This window comes from Anolis sagrei, chromosome 3, assembly GCF_037176765.1.
Source record: "Anolis sagrei isolate rAnoSag1 chromosome 3, rAnoSag1.mat, whole genome shotgun sequence".
In the NCBI taxonomy this organism is placed as follows: Eukaryota; Metazoa; Chordata; class Lepidosauria; order Squamata; family Dactyloidae; genus Anolis; species Anolis sagrei.
Genome location: NC_090023.1, coordinates 66,645,384 through 66,664,600, shown reverse-complemented (window position 1 = coordinate 66,664,600; position 19,217 = coordinate 66,645,384). Strand labels below are relative to the sequence as shown.

The 19,217-nt window shown below is 40.5% G+C and overlaps 1 protein-coding gene across 2 annotated transcripts in view; it reads right to left on the bottom strand.

Annotated features, from left to right (window-relative positions):
• The window catches only part of JAM2 (junctional adhesion molecule 2), a 34,220-nt gene that overhangs the window by 3,077 nt on the left and 11,926 nt on the right, over positions 1-19,217 (bottom strand). For both annotated transcript variants that reach the window (XM_067466695.1, XM_060770478.2), the window contains exons 2-8: positions 11,169-11,234; positions 8,347-8,460; positions 7,914-8,066; positions 7,133-7,338; positions 3,415-3,517; positions 1,586-1,693; positions 104-119 (exon numbers count right to left, since the gene is read on the bottom strand). In XM_067466695.1, the coding sequence (XP_067322796.1) occupies positions 104-119; positions 1,586-1,693; positions 3,415-3,517; positions 7,133-7,338; positions 7,914-8,066; positions 8,347-8,460; positions 11,169-11,234 (766 nt within the window). The remainder of the gene's footprint in view (positions 1-103; positions 120-1,585; positions 1,694-3,414; positions 3,518-7,132; positions 7,339-7,913; positions 8,067-8,346; positions 8,461-11,168; positions 11,235-19,217) is intronic.

Genomic DNA, 19,217 nt, shown 5'->3' with positions numbered 1-19,217 from the left:
CAATTCTTCCCCTATATTTTTTTTTCTTAAGGAAAAAAGAGTGTAACTTTGCATTTCAACTGTTCAAAAGCGGCAACTGGGAAAAGGAAATAGCCATGCTTACCTTGAAGAATTTTTTTCTAGAGAAATAACAAGAGAAATATTCATGTTATCTTATGAAAACAAATTCTATCTGACTGCAGCTTGTTCAAAATAGAACAGTAATAATTGGAACAGCTACTGGCAAAAAAATAAAACATATCAAAATCTTTGAATACTTTGCATCTTTTATGCTTAATACTGATCAAGTTGTTAAAAACTGAAAGCATTATGGCAGAACAATTGCCTTTGTAGCAAAATAACTACTTTGTAATAGTACTTTGATAGTGCTATGCCTGGCTAAACAGCAGTATGTGTGAAAAAGATCACGGAGTCCTTGTTGACAAGATAAACATGACCTAACAATGTGATGCGGCAGCTAAAAAAAGGCAATGGGATTTTGGCCTGCATAAATAGGAGTCTAGTTTCTATATCCACGGAACTCATACTACCCCAATATTCAGCTATACTGTGTTCAATTCTGGGCACTGCAATTAAGGGAGATGTTGATGCTGGAATATGTCCAGAGGAAGGTGACTAAAATGATCAAATGTCTGGACAATAAGCTCTATGAGGAGCAGCTTAAAGAGCTGGGCATGTTTAGCATGAAGAAGAGAAGGTTGAGAGGAGACATGATGGCCATGTATAAATATGTGAGAAGACGTCATAGGGAGGAGGGAGCAAGCTTGTTTTTTGTTTCCCTGGAAACTAGGATGTGGAACAGTGGCTTCGAACTACAGGACAGGAGACTCCACCTGAACATGAGGAAGAACTTCCTAGTGGTGAGAGCTGTTCAGCAGTTGAACTCTCTGTCCCAAAGTGTGGTGGAGGCTCCTTCTTTAGAGGCTTGTAAGCAAAGGCTGGATGGCCATCTGTCAAGGGTGCTTTGAATGCGATTTTCCTGCTTCTTGGCAGGGGATTGGACTGGATAGCCCACAAGGTCTCTTCCAACTCTATGATTCTACATCTCCAGGAAAAACAATATTTTCTAGCATGTTTGCTTGAGTTATCACAAACATTTAACATCCACAGAAATGTAGAAAAGGAAAGCTCTTTGTAACTGATCCATTAATTATGATCCAGCAGAGGGAGCTATCTCACAAATTTTGATCAAGATTCCTGAAAAATGCTGCTTCCCAAAGACACAAAATTCTGTAATCTATAGTTATCATAGTTAAAATATTGCTGTCTCAATAAATTAGTTAACTCTTTGTTAAAACTGAGATACCATTCCGAAATTATAGCTACTAGATCTTCTTTATTCCATATTATGATTGGTCACACTGATCATACTATTTCCAAGCCAGATGGGACGACCAGTAATTCTTAATGCAGGCTAGAATTGTTTATTAGCAACCTTATGCTAATCAAAACTCCTTTCATCTTTGCTTTTGTCCACTACCTTCTGCTCTGCAAATGTCTGTTATTCTGCTGGCACTGCTCATCCTTCACAAGAGAATAGACATATGGCAATCTTTGGATTAATTGTAGAAACAGATGTACTTACTTGAAAAATAACCCTTCTTTTGTGCATAATATACACCAAGACCACAGGAAGCTATTATGAGAGCCACAATGACCACAGCAGCAATGATGCCACTTACATTAAGGTCATCTGAAAATCAAAACACAACAAATATAGTATTGATGCATGTGCAGCGGTGCATGTAATTATTTCAAATTGGGCACGTTAGCAGAAAACAAGCATCATTAATAGAGTCATTCTCAAAATGGTTGTTAGAGTAAATTCTTATTCATATTATTATATAGAGAAGATGAAAACTGAATTCCATTTTAGTGAACCTTTTTATCTAAGTAACCACACACCTTTTCAGTGAGACAATCACAGAGAATAGTAAGGATCTATTTTGCAAGTTTGTTGCTAATATTACAAAATATTTTACAGATTACAAATAGTGTACAACTGGGATAGGCATAATTTTGGATTATATTTTCCTTAAACCCTAACAAGCATAGCCAATAGTAATAAATGCTAGAAGTTACAGTCCCAAAATACCCGGAGGATGCTTTCTGGTCTACCAAAAATGTTGCAATAACCTCTTAATCTGTGAACACATTATTTCAGCCTATTATGTACAGGACAGACAGAAAAAAAGTTTATATCTGGACAGGACATGTTAGGAACTTGTAAATTTGATTCTGTTATTGCATTATTCAGAGCTTTAAAGTATTTGGGACATGTGTTGTCGAAGGCTTTCATGGCTGGAATCAATTGGTTACTGTGAGTTTTCTGGGCTGTATGGCCATGTTCCAGAAACATTCTCACCTGACGTTTCGCACACATCTATGGCAGCATCCTCAGTTTGAGGGGTCTGTTGGAAACTAAGTAAGTGAGGTTTATATATCTGTAGAATGTTCAGGGTGCGGGAAAGAACTCTTGTCTGCTTGAGGCAGGTGTGAATGCTGCAATTTGCCACCTTGATTATCATTTACTGGCCTACATTTTCAAGGCTGGCTGGTTGCTGCTTAGGGGAATCCTTTGTTGGGATTCCAAGACCCCTCAACCTCTGAGGATGCCTGCCATAGATGTGGGCAAAATGCCAGGCGAGAATGCTTCTGAAACATGGCCATCCAGCCCGGAAAACTCACAGCAATCTATTTGGGACATGCTGCCTGGATGGTTTATGTTCTTTGTATTTGTACACTAAATAACCTTTTAAAGCTCTTCCCACGATAAAAGTCTCTGACAAAGATATCCATTATTGGGCATTTTGATGTAGAACAAGTTTCTTTAGATACTCTGAAAGGCTGAAATTAATACATGGATTTAAGGTATGAAACATTAAAATAGTGAACATTGGTAACTGGAGTTATATTTCCACAAAGTGGTTAGCCTTCACTAGAAACATGACTATTATATCCTCTCCTCTGAGAGTGTAAAAACAGATTCACCCTAAGGCAAAAAATCTCCTCACATTTTGGCCCTCTCAATTATTGAGTGCCCAGAACTTGTTCTTTAGGTAGCTATGCCAGTATTTGGACAAGATGCTGAAATATGCACCTTGAGTCCAGACATATATGTATTATTAAATATATAGTCATGTTACTGAAACAGAAAGACAGTAATAACTAACTACTGAATAGGAAACGTTGCTATATATAAATATGGATTAGTCCATGCTATAGTTTAAAGGGGAGGAGGGTTCTGAAATTGTTCACTGAATTTTTGCTTCAGCCATTATCTTTTTAGGCATTTCAATAGGAGTTTATCATCTCACATAGTTATATTTATTCTGGAAGACAAAACTAAATCTTTTTTTTTGTCTTGCATGGAAAATACGTTAATCTGAAAAAATATTGGTATTTGACATTTACCAACTTGCATTCGCTTTACAGAACACTTCTGGGGCTGTCCAATTTCATTGTGAGCTTCACAGTAATATTCTCCAGTGTCATTTTTTGAAATGTGGTTGAAGAGCTGGTTAAAAAAGAAGCATGACACACTACTCATTAAATATTCCAAGAGAATCAAAACTGACATACTGCTAAAATAATGACGCCCATTTGGAATACAAAAATTTCCAAGAATACACAATAGTTGATCCCTTAAATGTTATCTAAAATATAATATAATCATTAGATTTAATTTGTTGTTTAAAAAAGCCTTAAAAATTTGAGGTACTGCAGGAAGTAAGACGTGTGATTTATTGTACAGTGAAGAAAATGTATACTGTACATCTATTTGGTAAATATGGGCATATATGTCCATTTGAAACATTTCTCTTTCGCTTCAGTGAAGACATCTCCAGCCATTTTGACTTTCTCAGTTCTTCCGCACATAATTTTGGCTCTCATCAAAGTGATAGTTTTCAGAATCATATAAACTCTTCCTACATAAAAAATCGACATCAATGCTATGTGAAAACAAACTGCCAAAAGAATTACACTTAAATAATAGCAATGCAAAATGCCATTTCTATTCATGTATAAGTTTTGGGGGCACAATTATGTATTTTGATGTCACCTGTAGGTAAGTCAAGGGTCATTTTCAAATATTTGAAAGGATTGGGGGGGGGGCAGCTTTTTTCTGCCACAGAGCAATATGTTCAAATTGTAGGAAAAGAGATTCCACATAAACTTTAGAAGAACTTTTTGATGGTTAGAGCCAGGCCCGTAGCCAGGGGGGGGGGGGCTTGAAATTCTCCCCCCCCCCCCCCCCCAATTCTCAGGGTGCTTTGCAGGAAGACTTACTGGTACATTATTTAAACTGTTATGTTTATTCATATAATGATCTGATCACCATGCTCAATATATCCCATATGCATGGGGGTTTTGGGACAATGATAGAAAATGTTTGCTAGGATAGATCCTGAGCCCCCCCCCCCCCCTTGCAAATCAAAATCCTGGCTACGGGCCTGGTTAGAGCTGTTTTGACAGTGGAATATCCTGCCTTGGAGCATTGTGGAGTCTTCTTCTCTGGAAGATTTTAAATAGAGGTTGGATGGCCATGTGTAGGGACTGCTTAAATTGTGTGCTTGAATGTCAGATGGCTGGCTTCAGCTTTATTCTATGTTTCTATATCTGATTTGCTAATGTTTACTTTATTCTTGTACTATCCTGTTATCGCACATTAGGTCAGGAACACCTTTTTCCCCTACATCAATCAGAGTCCTGCAATTGCTAGTTTATTTACAAAAGGCAAATAAAAAAAAGGGGGGGGGAGTATTTCCCAAAAGGCAATAGAAATGGTGCTATAAAATAGCAATAGTCCAAAATGCCAAGATCAAAAGTCCAACAGGTGATGTCCACAAAAATCCAAGATATCAAAAGACAAAAGACAGAACACCCAAGAGCAGGATATGTGAGGGTCAATATAACAAGGTACATGAAAATCCAAAGAATCAAAGCATAGCCAAGAATTCATGAAAACAGGAACTTGAGCAAGGCAAAATCCATTCACAAACATAGGCAAAACTTGAGAGCTGGTCATGAACAGTGTAAAGAACCCTTACCTTTTAGCTGCCAGGATGCAGGGGCTAGAGAAGCCTGAAAGCTTAATACAGATAGGATGTGGGCATGGTGAAGCCTCACTGGCCATTTTAGAGTAGTTCAGAGCAGGGAATGGCCGGGATTGGTGAAGAAAAAGGGGGCGAAGTTTAGGAGAAGCTGAGAGGGAAAAAGGAGCATTTTAAGTTATAGATAGGAGATTGAACTTGGGGTTTGAAGAGAAAGGGTGTTTAGGAGTTTGGTGTTAAGGGTTAGAAGAAAAAGGCAAAGGCCTAGCCAAAAGTTTGCCAGCAGGGTAGCTAAAGCAAACTGACAGCTATTAGGAGTATAGCTGGGTAGTAGCAGGATAGAACTAGGATTAAGTTTATCTGGGCTACTGAAGAATTTCTGACAGAGATTCAGTCCTGTTGGGATTCTTGTTTTGTTTTGGAGGAAGAAAAGAAACTCCTTTGTAACAAAGATAGAACCATTCTTGTAACCATCACGCTTTTAAGACACAACTTTCTGTAACAGCCAAGATATTGAAGCATTTGTACCCATTCTAAATAATAAACTTTGTTGATTATTGTTCATCAAAACCTGACTCAAGTGTGCCTCAAAGTTTGAAGATCACAAAAGCAACTTTTGAAGAAACTAATGGTGGCAGCATACTTTCAAAGTAAATAAGCCTTTTAAAATTTGGGTAACCCTTGACAATTAATGGTCACTCTTAGTATTGATGGCAGCATTGATTAGTGATCTGAATAGAGTTTTGTAATTTGGTTTCCAGCGATTGAGATCGTTTTGTTAGCTTCTTTATAATTTGGTGGCAGCGAGTGAGATCTGATTTATTCGATCATTATAATTGGTGGCAGCGATGCGAGATTGATCACTTGAATAGTTTCTTTATAATTGGTGGCAGCGAGTGGGATCTGATTTATCCGATCGTTATAAACAGGATGGTTTAATGAAGTTATCTGCCCTGAAGAGCTCAAAGTGACAGAACCTGACCTGTCCTGTTTTGCCCCAGAAACGGTCTTACAACAAGGGTTAAGGAAACTAAAAAAGCTTTACTTCAGCAAAATGATAATACTCCAACAAACAGCAGCAAAAGGAACAGAAGGAAAATTCCAAAAGGAAAGCAAAAGTCACATCAGACATGAAATCAGAGTATTTGGCAAAAGGTCTTTACGAGGCACTTGCTGGAGCTGCAAGCAAGGAAACCGGAGCAAAGAAGCACTGAGTAGAACGGTTGCTGCCAGCATTGACCCCTTGCTTTATTGATGATTTATAGCCCTCAGCTCCCAGCACAGGTGTTCCTAGGGCAAGGTCTGATTCCTCAGCATCCTTGCAGCAATTCTAGCTGACTTTCTTCTTTCGCCCTTCGGCATTCCTAAAAGGTAGGAACTGGCAGTATGTTTTCTTCACTCTCTTCTTCCTCCTCAACACTTGGCCCCAAATCCCCAACTACTACATCTTCAGCCTCCTGTTCTACCTCCACCCCAGAAGAAAATGAGTACACAACACGACCCAACAGACACGAGATAATCTTTTTTGCACTTAGACTTCAAGGATTGCAAAGACTGCTTTTCACAAAGTCATTCTGACCTACTCATTAACCTTTCTTTGGTTATCTCTGAACAGAGACCTAGTCTCATATCACGAGTTAACTCCTCATTCTCTGAAAGCTGGAAAGTCTGGCCAACTGATTCTTAGGAAAAACATCCTCTATCTCTTCTGGCCCTGGCCTGTCTCTGTGATCTGTGGCTTGCATTTCAACCTGAGGAGACACAGACTCAGTAAAAATCCCATCATCCTTTTCATTCTCTGAATCAGAATCCCCAGCTGGCTGCTGAGCCCCCACATCTGTCCTCCCTCAGTTTTTATCCTATAGGAAAATCTCATATCCCATTTCTCCTAAGTTAGAACAAGGAAATTGAGGGGTGATGGTCACAGGTTGGAGAACTGACTGCCCTCTTTTCTATACCACTATAACATAAAAATTAAAAATATATATTTTAAAATTTCTTATCATAGTTCTTTCCCAATCTTTTTATGGACAAAGAACAGTCATATGCAAAATGTTAAAGAACAAATACTATCTTACCAGAGTTCCAGACGTAGTGTTCATAGTATACGGCAATCTGTCTTTTTTCACATTTCCCAGCGTGAGGCTCTCTGACAGAGGGAAACTGTTCCTATACCATCTGTACTTTGAAGCAGGAACACCTTCATTTTCTTTACAGCGTAGTTCCACTACTGTCCCACTCATAGCTGAGATGGGCACTTCACAAACAGGAACAGCTGATGGAACTAGAAAATATATCAATGTAAGGTAAATGCATACGACAAAACCTGAATATCTGTTCATTAATTGCTCTAGCAGAAGCAGATAAGCTGAGTGGTATGTCACATGTAATAGATACATTATTCAGAATTGTCACAGTCCCAATGAATCTTAATGCAAAGCAATGTTCAATGAAATTAGCTTCTACCTGTTCTTAATGTAACACAGGCATGGGCAAATTTTCTAACTTAGGGGCCACATGGTGAGCCAGAGCAGGGTAGGCAGGCCAGGAGAGAGGGGGGTCTCCCCTGCTCTTTCCTCCCCTTTCTCTTCACTTTTGGAGGCAGAAAGTGAAGGAAAGACAGGGAAACGGTTGGATCCCAAAAGGGTTGGTTTTGGTCAGGATGAGATGGTGGACGGGAGAGAAAAAGTGTATCAATTAGACCCTGTATTGCCTACTCCTGATAAAGAATCCTAGAATCTTAGAGCTGGAAGAGATCCCCAAGGGCCATCCAGTCCAACCCTCTGCCATGACACTTTTAAAAAGTGTAGCTATACTACTGAATCTAGCATAAATATCAAATAATGTTTAACTTCCTACCCAAAACTAAGAGAGTGATTTCAGTTTCTCCTGCTTCTTGTCCATGTTCTGAAGGTGTGCTTATTTCACAACGGTATTTCCCAGAATCTTTTCTAGTCACATTTTTAATCTGAATGCTTGAATGCCTAATTTCAGCTCGACCTTTGAAATTACCTGTAAAATAATAAAGACAAATGGAGAGATAGTGAAGTCACATATTGATTTACTTTCCCAATGTATGCAAGGATTCAGCAAAAAGAAGTCCTGCCTTCCCACTCCTAAACATCCAAAGACAACATATTTTCAAATGAAAAAGCAACAAGAAGTAAATGACCCCATGCAAATCTATGTACTTTGGTTCCTTCGTGCAATCTCTGCTTGGAACAATTCACATGGAAAGTACAAGCAATCAGCAACATAAATATACAGAAATTCTAGTGTAAACATTTCTTACCTATAAATGAACCCTGAAAGTATACAAATGAAACATCTTTTCCTGAAATTTTCTTCCATTCAACCCTTGTATCACTTTGCTTTTTTGCATTGTGCTTACAATTTAAATATGCTCCTGCAGAGGGAAAAATTGAACATTGCTTTTATCTTGTGCAACAACCACATTCAGCACAGACAAAAATAAGGGAATTGAGGTCCAAAAGGTATTGAGAAGGAAAGGTTCCCCATTCTATATTACATGAAGAGCACAAAAAGTAAAGTGTGAATTACCCTTCAGTTGATTGTGTTATAAAACAAATAAATACAAAGAACCCAAGCAATTGCTAATGTGGAAATATGAGCACCAAAAACATTAACATATGATGCCCATTATTATCCTGGCATCAACTGGAAAAAGAGAAATGCTGGGGGAAAGCATGACAGTATACATGAACACGGCGGCCATATAGCCTAGAAACCACACAACACCCCAGTATGCATAATATTTAATTATAATTCAGTATGCAACAGGGAAAGATATACAAACAAAATCCAGACAACCATTCTTAGGATACACATAGACAGAGAAATGAAAAGAAAGAGAGAGAGAGAGAGAGAGAGAGAAAGAGAGAGAGAGAGGAAATGCTTGCCAATGTGTGAATAACAGTTAAACATATACAGTTGGAAGCAGATTTAGTCAGGCTTAGATTTGACCTCATTATATCAATGGAATTTAAATTGATCATGACTGACTTATCCTTTTGAAGTATTTGTTTACTGGAAAGTTAGGCAAAGTGTGACTCAGGGGCTTCATGCAATCCCTGGATCCCACTTTTGTGATCCTCTGAAACCACCCACCAGTCCTTCTGATATTCCCACCCCCATTGACAGTATTCTAATTATGACCAGATTTGGAGGTATTTCTAAGCTTTCTCAATAGCAGCATCCCTAATCTAGAACATGCTGCCAAGGGAAATCAAGTTGGCTTTATTATCACTGAGCTTCTGGTGGATGTCCAAAACTGTATTAATTCCATATGGCCTGTTTTTTTTAAAACAACAACTGTATTTTAAAATGGGGGTTTTAATCTTCTTTTAAATAATATATTTAGTCTATTTTATTTTACATTGGGGATTCTGTTGAGCATAAATTCATTTAACAAATACTATAAAAATTCAGAGAGATTAAATCAAAAAGAAAAACAATGTGATAGCTGGTTTTTAAAAAGTTTCCTATTATAAAATTGGATTACATGAAGCCTGTAATAGATTACTAAAAGCTCTTTACTGCACACCGTGGCATAAAATGGAATAATAACAGAGTTAGAAAGAACATACGAGCCCTCTATCCCATCTCTCTACCAACGCAGGACATATACAGCTACAACATTCATCACAAATGGCCATCCAAACTGGTTTAAAAGCCTCCGATAAAAAAGACTCAATCACTTTCCAAGATAATACATCACTCTATTAAATAGTTTTTACCACCAGGATTATCCTTCTTATGTTTGGTCAAATATCGTTTTTTCTTATTTGAATCCATTAGCTTATGTACTACCCTGTTTTTTTGTGTGCCATCAAGTCATTTCTGATTAATGGTGACCTTAAGATAAATTTATCACAGGGTTTTCTTGGCAACATTGAGTCAGTAGGGGTCTGCCTTTGCCTCTCTTTGAAGCTGAGACAGTGTGAGTTGCCTAAGGCCACCCAGTAGGTTTCCATGGATGAGTAGGTCTTCAGACCCTGCTCTACAGAGTTATTGTCCAATGTCATTACACCATACCGGCTCTCAATTCTGTGGAGTGGAAAAAGAAATGCTCTTGCTACTTTTCTCATGTGATGGTGCTTCAGATGTGTAAAAAAAAAAAAAAAAGCTATTGTATCACCTTTCTGTCTTCTTCTCACCAAGCTAAACGCAGCCAGTTCCAGAAAACATACCTCATAAAGTTTTGTTTTCTGAACATCTGCTCTCTTAGCCACCCTTCTCGGGATTCATTTTAGCTGGTGGATGCCTACCCTGAATTAAAGACCCATTTTCCCAATGTTGCAAAGCATAGAAAGCAAACGTGTTGCCTAAGACAATTTATATGTTGCCTAAGAACAAAAGAAAGAGTAAATAAATACCCCAGGAATATTGGAGGGGGGGCTTCTGGTGGAAAATGTAGCCACCTCCACCATGTAGTGTGAATGTAAACCACGTAAAAAATGGAACAGGGGAAGAGATAGAAGTTTAACAGCTTGCAAGAGCAAAGGAGAAAAAAATATTTCGAAGAGGGACAGGACTGGAGGTAGGGGACAGAAAACAAACTTTGGAGAAGGGAGGAAGAAAAGGAAGAACTAAATCATATTTCTAAATTGTCTCCACCCAACCCCAGGAAAGTGATGTTTTGTATGTAATTTGTAGAAATATTTCCTAAAGTTAAGAAGTAGTCAGTCTCAAAATGGTTTCATCTGTTAAGCATATGTTTATGTTTCTCCCATTAAAATCAATGGGGCATAACAACTGCTTAAGTTTGGCTAGGTCATGCATAATACAAGCAGTTCAGATGTGTAAATAGCTGAGCAACCAAAGGCATTCAATCTCTACACACCACTGCACTGCTTGAAGACTTTTCTCTTTCTAGGACTATCATTGTTGGTATTTTCCATTACATTGGCTTTGGCTTATGGCACCCCTATGGAAGAGAAGCCTCTAAAATCTCGCAGCATCAAAATAGCCCTGCCCGGACCTTGTAAACCCAGGGCTGTGGCTTCCTTGATCAAATTAATCCACCTGTATAGTAGTCTTTCCTCTTTTCCCAGAACTATTATGCATGTACAAAAGCTCATGCACATACTGTACCCTCAAATTCTCTTGCTTTAACAAGTTTGTTGTCTGTTTCTACGGTGATTCCATAGGCTTTGTAGTCTGCAAAGAAAAAGAGAAAGTAATACTTTAAAAGAAAAACCGCAATGCCTTGCTTACTGAAACACATCAAATCAAATTTTTACCTCAATCATATAATCAGATGGTTAGTCTCATTGGCAGTCGAGAGGATTTTAAAGTAATCTAACTCTAAATATGATTGCAACCTTTACATGCAAATTTATTTCAGGTCTCTGCCACTGAATTTAACTACAATTTTCTGCTAAACTGATATTGAGAGAAGGTTCATTACCTCTGGATTATGAATGAATGCTATCAGGACTTCAACCCATGCAGTCTTTTCTCCACTTTCTCTCCGTTTCTCTGTGCTGCCAAAACGGAGTCCTATGGAGGCCATCACATGTCACAAGGTCACTTCCGGTGGTTGCCTGTGGGACTCGGTTGCAGCAGTGCAGGGAAACAAAGGAAAGACTGTGTTGCCAGGAGTTGGGTGTGGAATGGCTATCATCTCTGCAGACGGAAAGGCACAGGACTTCGATGATAAGGAATGAAAATGGTTCCCTCTGCAATCCCCCACTTTCATGTGACTAGGCCTGAAATATTTTATCAATTTTACATCAATTTTCTTCTGTCAATGACATGAGAGGGATTTGCTGTTTTTTAGGAATAATCTCTTCAAGACTTACACTTTCTCCTCATTTTAAAGTAACAGTATTCTCCACCATCACCACAAGAAACTAAAACAGGGACAGTGTGGAGATAAAAGTATCTATTTTTTCAGTAAAAGGGTGGAAAATCTTGTTAGCAGTCCAAGTGGGAAGCATTCTGAACCTGCTAGTTGTCAAATATAGAATGGAAAAAAGTGAACATCCTGTAATTGCCCTCTTCCTTTCTCTTAAATGCCTAATGTGAAGCATGTGATACCTAGGAGCTGAGCCAGAATCAGTCTAGATTTAAAAAACCCACGTTACTTTCTTCATAAGACTGCAGAACCCCTTTGTGCTCATTTAAACCCATGCTTTAGTTAGCTACTAACTTTTTGTATTATTTTAAGTGGATGTTTAATATAAGTAACCTAGTCAGGATTCATTCTAATATATCTGGCCTCTATATATATATGGAATGAAAAAATAAGTGAACATCCTTTAATTGCTTTCTTCCTTTCTCTCTCTCTCTCTCTCTCTCTCTCTCTCTCTCTATATATATATATAATGTGTGTGTGTGTGTGTTTGTATATATATATATATATATATATATATATATATAGTTTAGATGAAAGTTCAAAAAGCTGAGAAAGACCTGTAATATATCTATCTATCTATCTATCTATCTATCTATCTATCTATCTAATCTATCTATCTAACTAACTATCTAATACAGATATATATATCTACACACACACACACACACACATATATATATATCTGTATTAGATAGTTAGTTAGATAGATAGATAGATACCCCCTCGATGGACTGTCACCTTGTCGTGGTGAGGGGGCTTGCGCGTTCCAATGAACCTGTAGGCACAACAACTGGAATCGTGCACTCCCAGGAGTGGCCGCGGGGGAGGTTCCAGACCAAGCACAGTCCAAAGACCCAAAGACCTCAACGGCGGAGCAGGTGGAGGATAACATGGCACATGTTACAACGGCTGTGAAGGCGGAAGAAGGCTGCAACAGACTGAGAAGCCACGGTCATTGTGTTAAACTACATCACCAGTGGAACCTCACTCTGTGAAGACTGTGTGCACTGACCTCCACACATTAAAAAAACTCACGCACAGGCGTCTTCCAAAGAAAACAAAAACCAAGCAACCAAAGTCCCATGGCGATCAGCGAGTGGCGATGGGGGCAGGACTGTGAAATCTGGAAGCCCCTAGTCACAGACTGGCACATGGGCGGTGGGTACGGACTCAGTCGTTCTACCTCAAGGTCCGAGGCAGTTGAGTAGTTCGGCAGCTGTATCCGCGACTGAGCAGCCCTATTGAGGACTCACTCTGCTCACCCCACATGGGGAGGGGGCTAGAAAAGGTGCCCTAAACATAGTCTGCCTCACTTATCCCTGACTGGACTGCCGCGTCCAGTGGGGTCACCACCCTGCGGCCAAAAAAGGAAAATGAACTTCGGTACGTGGAACGTACGGACTCTGATGGACAACAGTGGCAGTGAACGCCCCGAACGCAGAACTGCCATCATTGCAAGGGAGCTGGGACGCTTCAACATCGACATAGCAGCCCTTCAGGAGACCCGGAGAGCAGGAGAGGGACAGCTGAAGGAAGAAAAAGGAGGCTACACCTTCTTCTGGAAGGGACTGCCTGAAAAAGACCAAAGAATGCACGGAGTTGGCTTTGCCATCAGGAATGATCTGGTGAAACATCTGTCCGAAGCACCCACTGGCATCAACGAACGACTCTCAACCCTCCGAATCGATCTTGCCAAAAACCAACGGGCAACCATCATAAGTGCCTATGCACCAACACTAGATGCTGACGAAGACATCAAGGAGAAATTCTACTGTCAGCTGGATACCGTCCTATCGGGGATACCTAAGGAGGACAAAATCATCCTCCTGGGGGACTTCAATGCATAAGTCGGGCGAGACTTCGACCTGTGGCCAGGGACCATCGGAAAAGACGGGGTTGGAAACAGCAACTCAAATGGCATCCTGCTTCTCACCAAATGTACAGAGCACAACCTTGTCATCACCAACACGCTCTTCCGCCAGAAAAACAAGTTCAAGACATCATGGAAGCACCCCCGGTCAAAGCATTGGCACCTCTTAGACTATGTAATCACACGCGCCAGAGACCGCCGTGATGTGCTCCTCACAAGAGCCATGACAGGTGCTGATGACTGCTGGACTGACCACAGGCTAATTCGATCCTCGATGGCTCTCAAGATTGCCCCCAAGCGCAGACTCCAAGGAAGGAAGACAAGGCGCAAAATGAACACCCAAGCCCTTCAGGAGCCCTCCAGACGAGCCCATCTCCAAACAGCACTCAAGGACCATCTACCCACAGTACACCCCGAAAATGTCGAGGAACATTGGAACAAACTGAAGACCTCCATCATCCAAGCCTGCGAAGAAACTATTGGATACCAAGCCAAGAAACATCAAGACTGGTTTGATGAAAATGACATCGAGATCCAACAGCTAATTGACAAGAAAAGGAAAGCCTTCCAAGCATGGCAGAGAGACATCAACTGTGTTGCTAAGAAAAAGATCTATGCCAGTGCAAAAGCTGAGGTCCAAAGAAGGACAAGAGAACTCAAGAACATCTGGTGGACAAAGAAGGCTGAAGAAATCCAACACCTGGCAGATACCCATGATGCTCAGGGATTCTTCAAAGCCACAAAGGTCATCTATGGACCAAGAAACCATGGGATACAGCCTCTACGCTCATCAGATGGAACCAAACTCCTGAAGGACCAAAACTCAATTGCACTACGTTGGAAAGAACACTACCAAAGCCTCCTGAACCGCAGCTCCAATGTGGCCGAAGAGGTCCTCTCACAAATCCCGCAACAACAAACCAGGGACGAGCTTGCAGCACTGCCTAGTTTGGAAGAAGTCAGCAATGCCATCAGCCAACAGAAGAATAACAAAGCCAGTGGACCAGATGGGATCCCTGCTGAAATCTTTAAAGAGGGAGGACCTGAGCTGACACACCAACTCCACCAGCTCATAGAAAAAGTGTGGGTGACCGAGAAAATCCCAGCAGATTTCAAGGACGCCACCATCATCACCCTCTTCAAAAAAAGGGGAAAGAACAGACTGTGGAAACTATCGAGGTATCTCCCTTCTAACCTCCGCTGGGAAAATCCTCGCAAGAATCCTTGCAAACCGCCTTCTGCCCCTCTCAGAAGACACCCTCCCAGAATCCCAGAATGGCTTCCGCCCCTCCAGAGGAACAGTGGACATGATCTTCACTGCAAGACAGCTCCAAGAAAAATGCAGAGAACAAAACCAACCTCTGTACATGGCATTCATCGACCTTGCAAAGGCATTCGACACAGTGAATCGCAGCACTCTCTGGACCATCCTCCACAAAATCGGGTGCCCAAACAAATTTGTGAACATCCTGCGGTTCCTCCACGATGACATGATGGCAACAGTCTTGGACAGCAGTGGCTCCCAAAGTGACCCATTTAAGGTGGAATCAGGTGTCAAACAGGGATGTGTTATTGCCCCAACTCTATTCTCCATCTTCATCGCTATGATACTTCACCTTGTTGATGGGAAGCTTCCCACCGGAGTGGAAATAATCTATCGGACAGATGGCAAGCTATTCAACCTCAGCAGACTGAAAGCCAAAACCAAGGTTACAACAACAGCTGTTATAGAACTCCAGTATGCTGATGACAATGTCGTCTGTGCGCATTCAGAAGAAGATCTACAAGCCACTCTAAACACCTTCGCAGAAGCATATGAGAAGCTCGGCCTGTCACTGAACATTGAGAAAACCAAGGTGCTGTTCCAGCAGTCGCCAGCCAATCCCTCTCCAATGCCAGTAATACAGCTTAATGGTGTCACATTAGAAAATGTGGACCATTTCCGCTACCTTGGCAGCCACCTCTCCACCAAAGTCAACATCAACGCCGAAATACAACACCGCCTGAGCTCTGCAAGTGCAGCATTTTCCAGAATGAAGCAGAGAGTGTTTGAGGACCGGGACATCTGTAGGGATACCAAGGTGCTTGTTTATAAAGCTAGTCCTCCCAACCCTGCTATATGCCTGTGAGACGTGGACTGTCTACAGACGTCACATGCAGCTCCTGGAACGTTTCCATCAGCGCTGCCTCCAGAAAATCCTGCAAATCTCCTGGGAAGACAAGTGGACAAACGTCAGTGTGCTGGAAGAAGCAAAGACCACCAGCATTGAAGCGATGGTCCTCCAACATCAACTCCGCTGGGCCGGCCACGTTGTCCGGATGCCTGACCACCGTCTCCCAAAGCAGTTGCTCTACTCCGAACTTAACGGAACGGAAAACGGAACGTTGGTGGACAGGAAAAGAGATTTAAAGATGGGCTCAAAGCCAACCTTAAAAACTCTGGCATAGAAACTGAGAACTGGGAAGTCCTGGCCCTTGAGCGCTCCAGCTGGAGGACAGCTGTGACCAGCAGTGCTGCAGAATCTGAGGAGGCACGAGTGGAGGGTGAAAGACAGAAACGTGCCAGGAGGAAGGCGCGTCAAGCCAACCCCGACCGGGACCGCCTTCCACCTGGAAACCAATGCCCTCACTGCGGAAGAAGATGCAGAGCAAGAATAGGGCTCCACAGCCACATACGGACCCACAAGGAAATCCATAATGGAAGACCATCTTACTCGTCCAACGAGGGATCGCCTAAGTAAAGTAAGATAGATAGATAGATAGATAGATAGATAGATATATTATAGGTCTTTCTCAGCTTTTTGAACTTTCGTCTAAACTTCTGGCTTCACTTCCCCTTCTTTATTTGTCCCGGTTTGATTTTTAATGTCTTCTATGCCGTTTGTCTTTTTAGTACTAAGGATTGTAGGTAAATTAAGGGTGTGTTTGTTATGTGTGTGTGTGTGTGTAGTGTAGTGTAGTGTCGTGTCGTGTTTTTCTACCACTTTTGTCCCTGATTACAAGTAAGATGCATGCTTTTCTTGAAACAGTTTTCCATTTCTCATTTTTAATAGGAAAAACAACAACAAAGAGATTGATGTAGACTCTTTTGGCCTTGTCTTCCTTTACTTCAGAAATATATTTCAGAACTGTGGATGTGTTCCAGAGGTCTGAGGGGAACCATTAAATATTTAACAGGAAGAAAGACACATTATATGCATCAATGAGACAGGAATAAGAGAACAAATAGAGTTTGGAGTGGAATGAACTTTGAACAAACCTTCCAAAACAAAACAAAAAAGTGCGTTGTGGAACAGGGTCCACAAATTCAGCTATGGCAAAGCTGATTTCAGTTCCTAACAAAAATGAGGACTTAGCTTTTATGAATGGAATGGAAGGGAGCTCTGCTTGATTTTGATTCCCCCCCCCCCCCCAAAAAAAAAAACACCAACATTCTCACCTATACCACTGTTACATCCAATTTAGCTGGGATCTTTTGCTCTCTGTATGGAGAATTGTCAGAGGCCTGAAAGTTGTTGAAAGCAGAAGGAAAGAACAAGGAAGTATGCCTCTACTAGTGCCACTGTACCTAAATCTAGATCCAACCCTGTCCATGAATGCGTTATGCAAATGCAGTAGGTTCAGGGGTCAATTTTCTAAGCCTGGAATTCTGATTGTGAAAAATTGAGTATTTAAAATGTTGACCAATGCAAGGAAGGCTGTAAGGACAAGGTGATCCTGAAGGTTTCCAGTAGAGACAGTTAAATTTTCTATTTATTAACCTGAGGAAGTGCAGCTATGGTGTCTGCAGAGATTCAACAGCCACAAAAAAAAAGCCTTCAAGGGCCACCTTTTACTAGTGTATAAACCCTTTATTGGTGTTTGGGCGGAACCTTGAAAGTTATTGTTTACTTATTGAAGATATACACCGCACCAGTATGCAGTGCATCCATCTCCCAAGATGCCTCCATGCTGTTCTTGTAGGATGAGGCCCATGTTTGCACTTGAACCATTAGTTTACTCTGTCAAATGGCTGTATTCACTGCCTGTGGCTTTGAAAAAAAAATACAGCAGCACAGTCAAGACCGTACAGTGGTGGAAAAATGACCAGTTTCCAAGATCATCCAAAAAAAAAATCCTTCTCTTCTAAGATGGTTACAATTTTGTCAGTTTACACCAGGCTTAGGTTTGTGAGGTTTTGCCAAGTAAGACTATTATCGGACTTGAAAAAAGTCTGAGGATTTTTGTGCCAATCCTGTTACCTTGGTAATGAATAGGGAAATAGGGCTGTGGTGTTTAAAATGACCTGGCCTCTCATAAACAATAGATTCCTGCTACTATTGTAAGAGCTTTATAGAGTTTATTTCCATAGCAACAAAGTCGTTCGAAGGTTTGTGCATTTACGAAGCCTACAAATGCAAATGCTGTCCTTTTAATGGCTGCTAATTTAAGACAGTAATGTCTGTATCTTTTTATTATTCAAGAAGGACCATAAGATCTGGGGAAGAGGAACTCTCTCAGAATAAAACTATTTTAGCTGAATAGAAAACAGTGACGAGGAAACAGATATACTTGGAGCTAGGAAAACTTACTTTTGGGACTACATCTCCCAGAATTTCCAAGCCAATATTGGAAAAATAATATTTTTCCCAAGCTCTGAGTGTATATTATAGAATAGGGAAATAAAAAGCACAAGTAAAAAGAATTAGAACAATTCTGCAAATACTTAAGTATAAAGAGTATAATACTGTATAATAAGAGAGGTAGACGTCTGCATGTGCAAGAAGTCACATAGATATATTGCAGCCAGGACCACAGCTCTGGCTTTAGTTTTACTGTTTCCATACTATATGCTATTGTTAAGGGTAAACACATTTCCTATGAGCAGAGAATTCCTTCTATGGCCAGAAGGCCAATTTTGGATTCAACCCAAATAATATTTGGAAACTGTTAAAGAAAGCAATGCACAAACGTCTTTAATAAATAGTAGGCTCAGTGTAATGGCAAAGGGGGTGAGATGTGAAACAGCACGTTGACTTAAAAAACATGTTTGATGTACTACACTAAAACATGGTTTTGCCATGAAGAAAAGGTGGCACCAGGGAAGCTCTCTCCCCTGCATAAGAAATAATAATGCCAAGTCCCTATGTGGGTTTGTAGTAAAGAATACCCTCAGATCAAACTTGATAGAAACACTGTGAAACTTGGACGTAGTATATTTAAAGAGAATTAAAAGTTTATTCATGGCAAAATTTTATTTGTGTAAAGTTTCCATGAGTTATAGAATTGCCATGTTCATCCTTGTGCAAGCTTCAAATTCAATATCACGTTTGATTCAACTTCCTCAAGACTACTACAACTTTGCACAATCCACTGCAATTGAAACAGATTATCTACCTCATCACACTCACCTAAAAAAGCATCCTAGGATGCT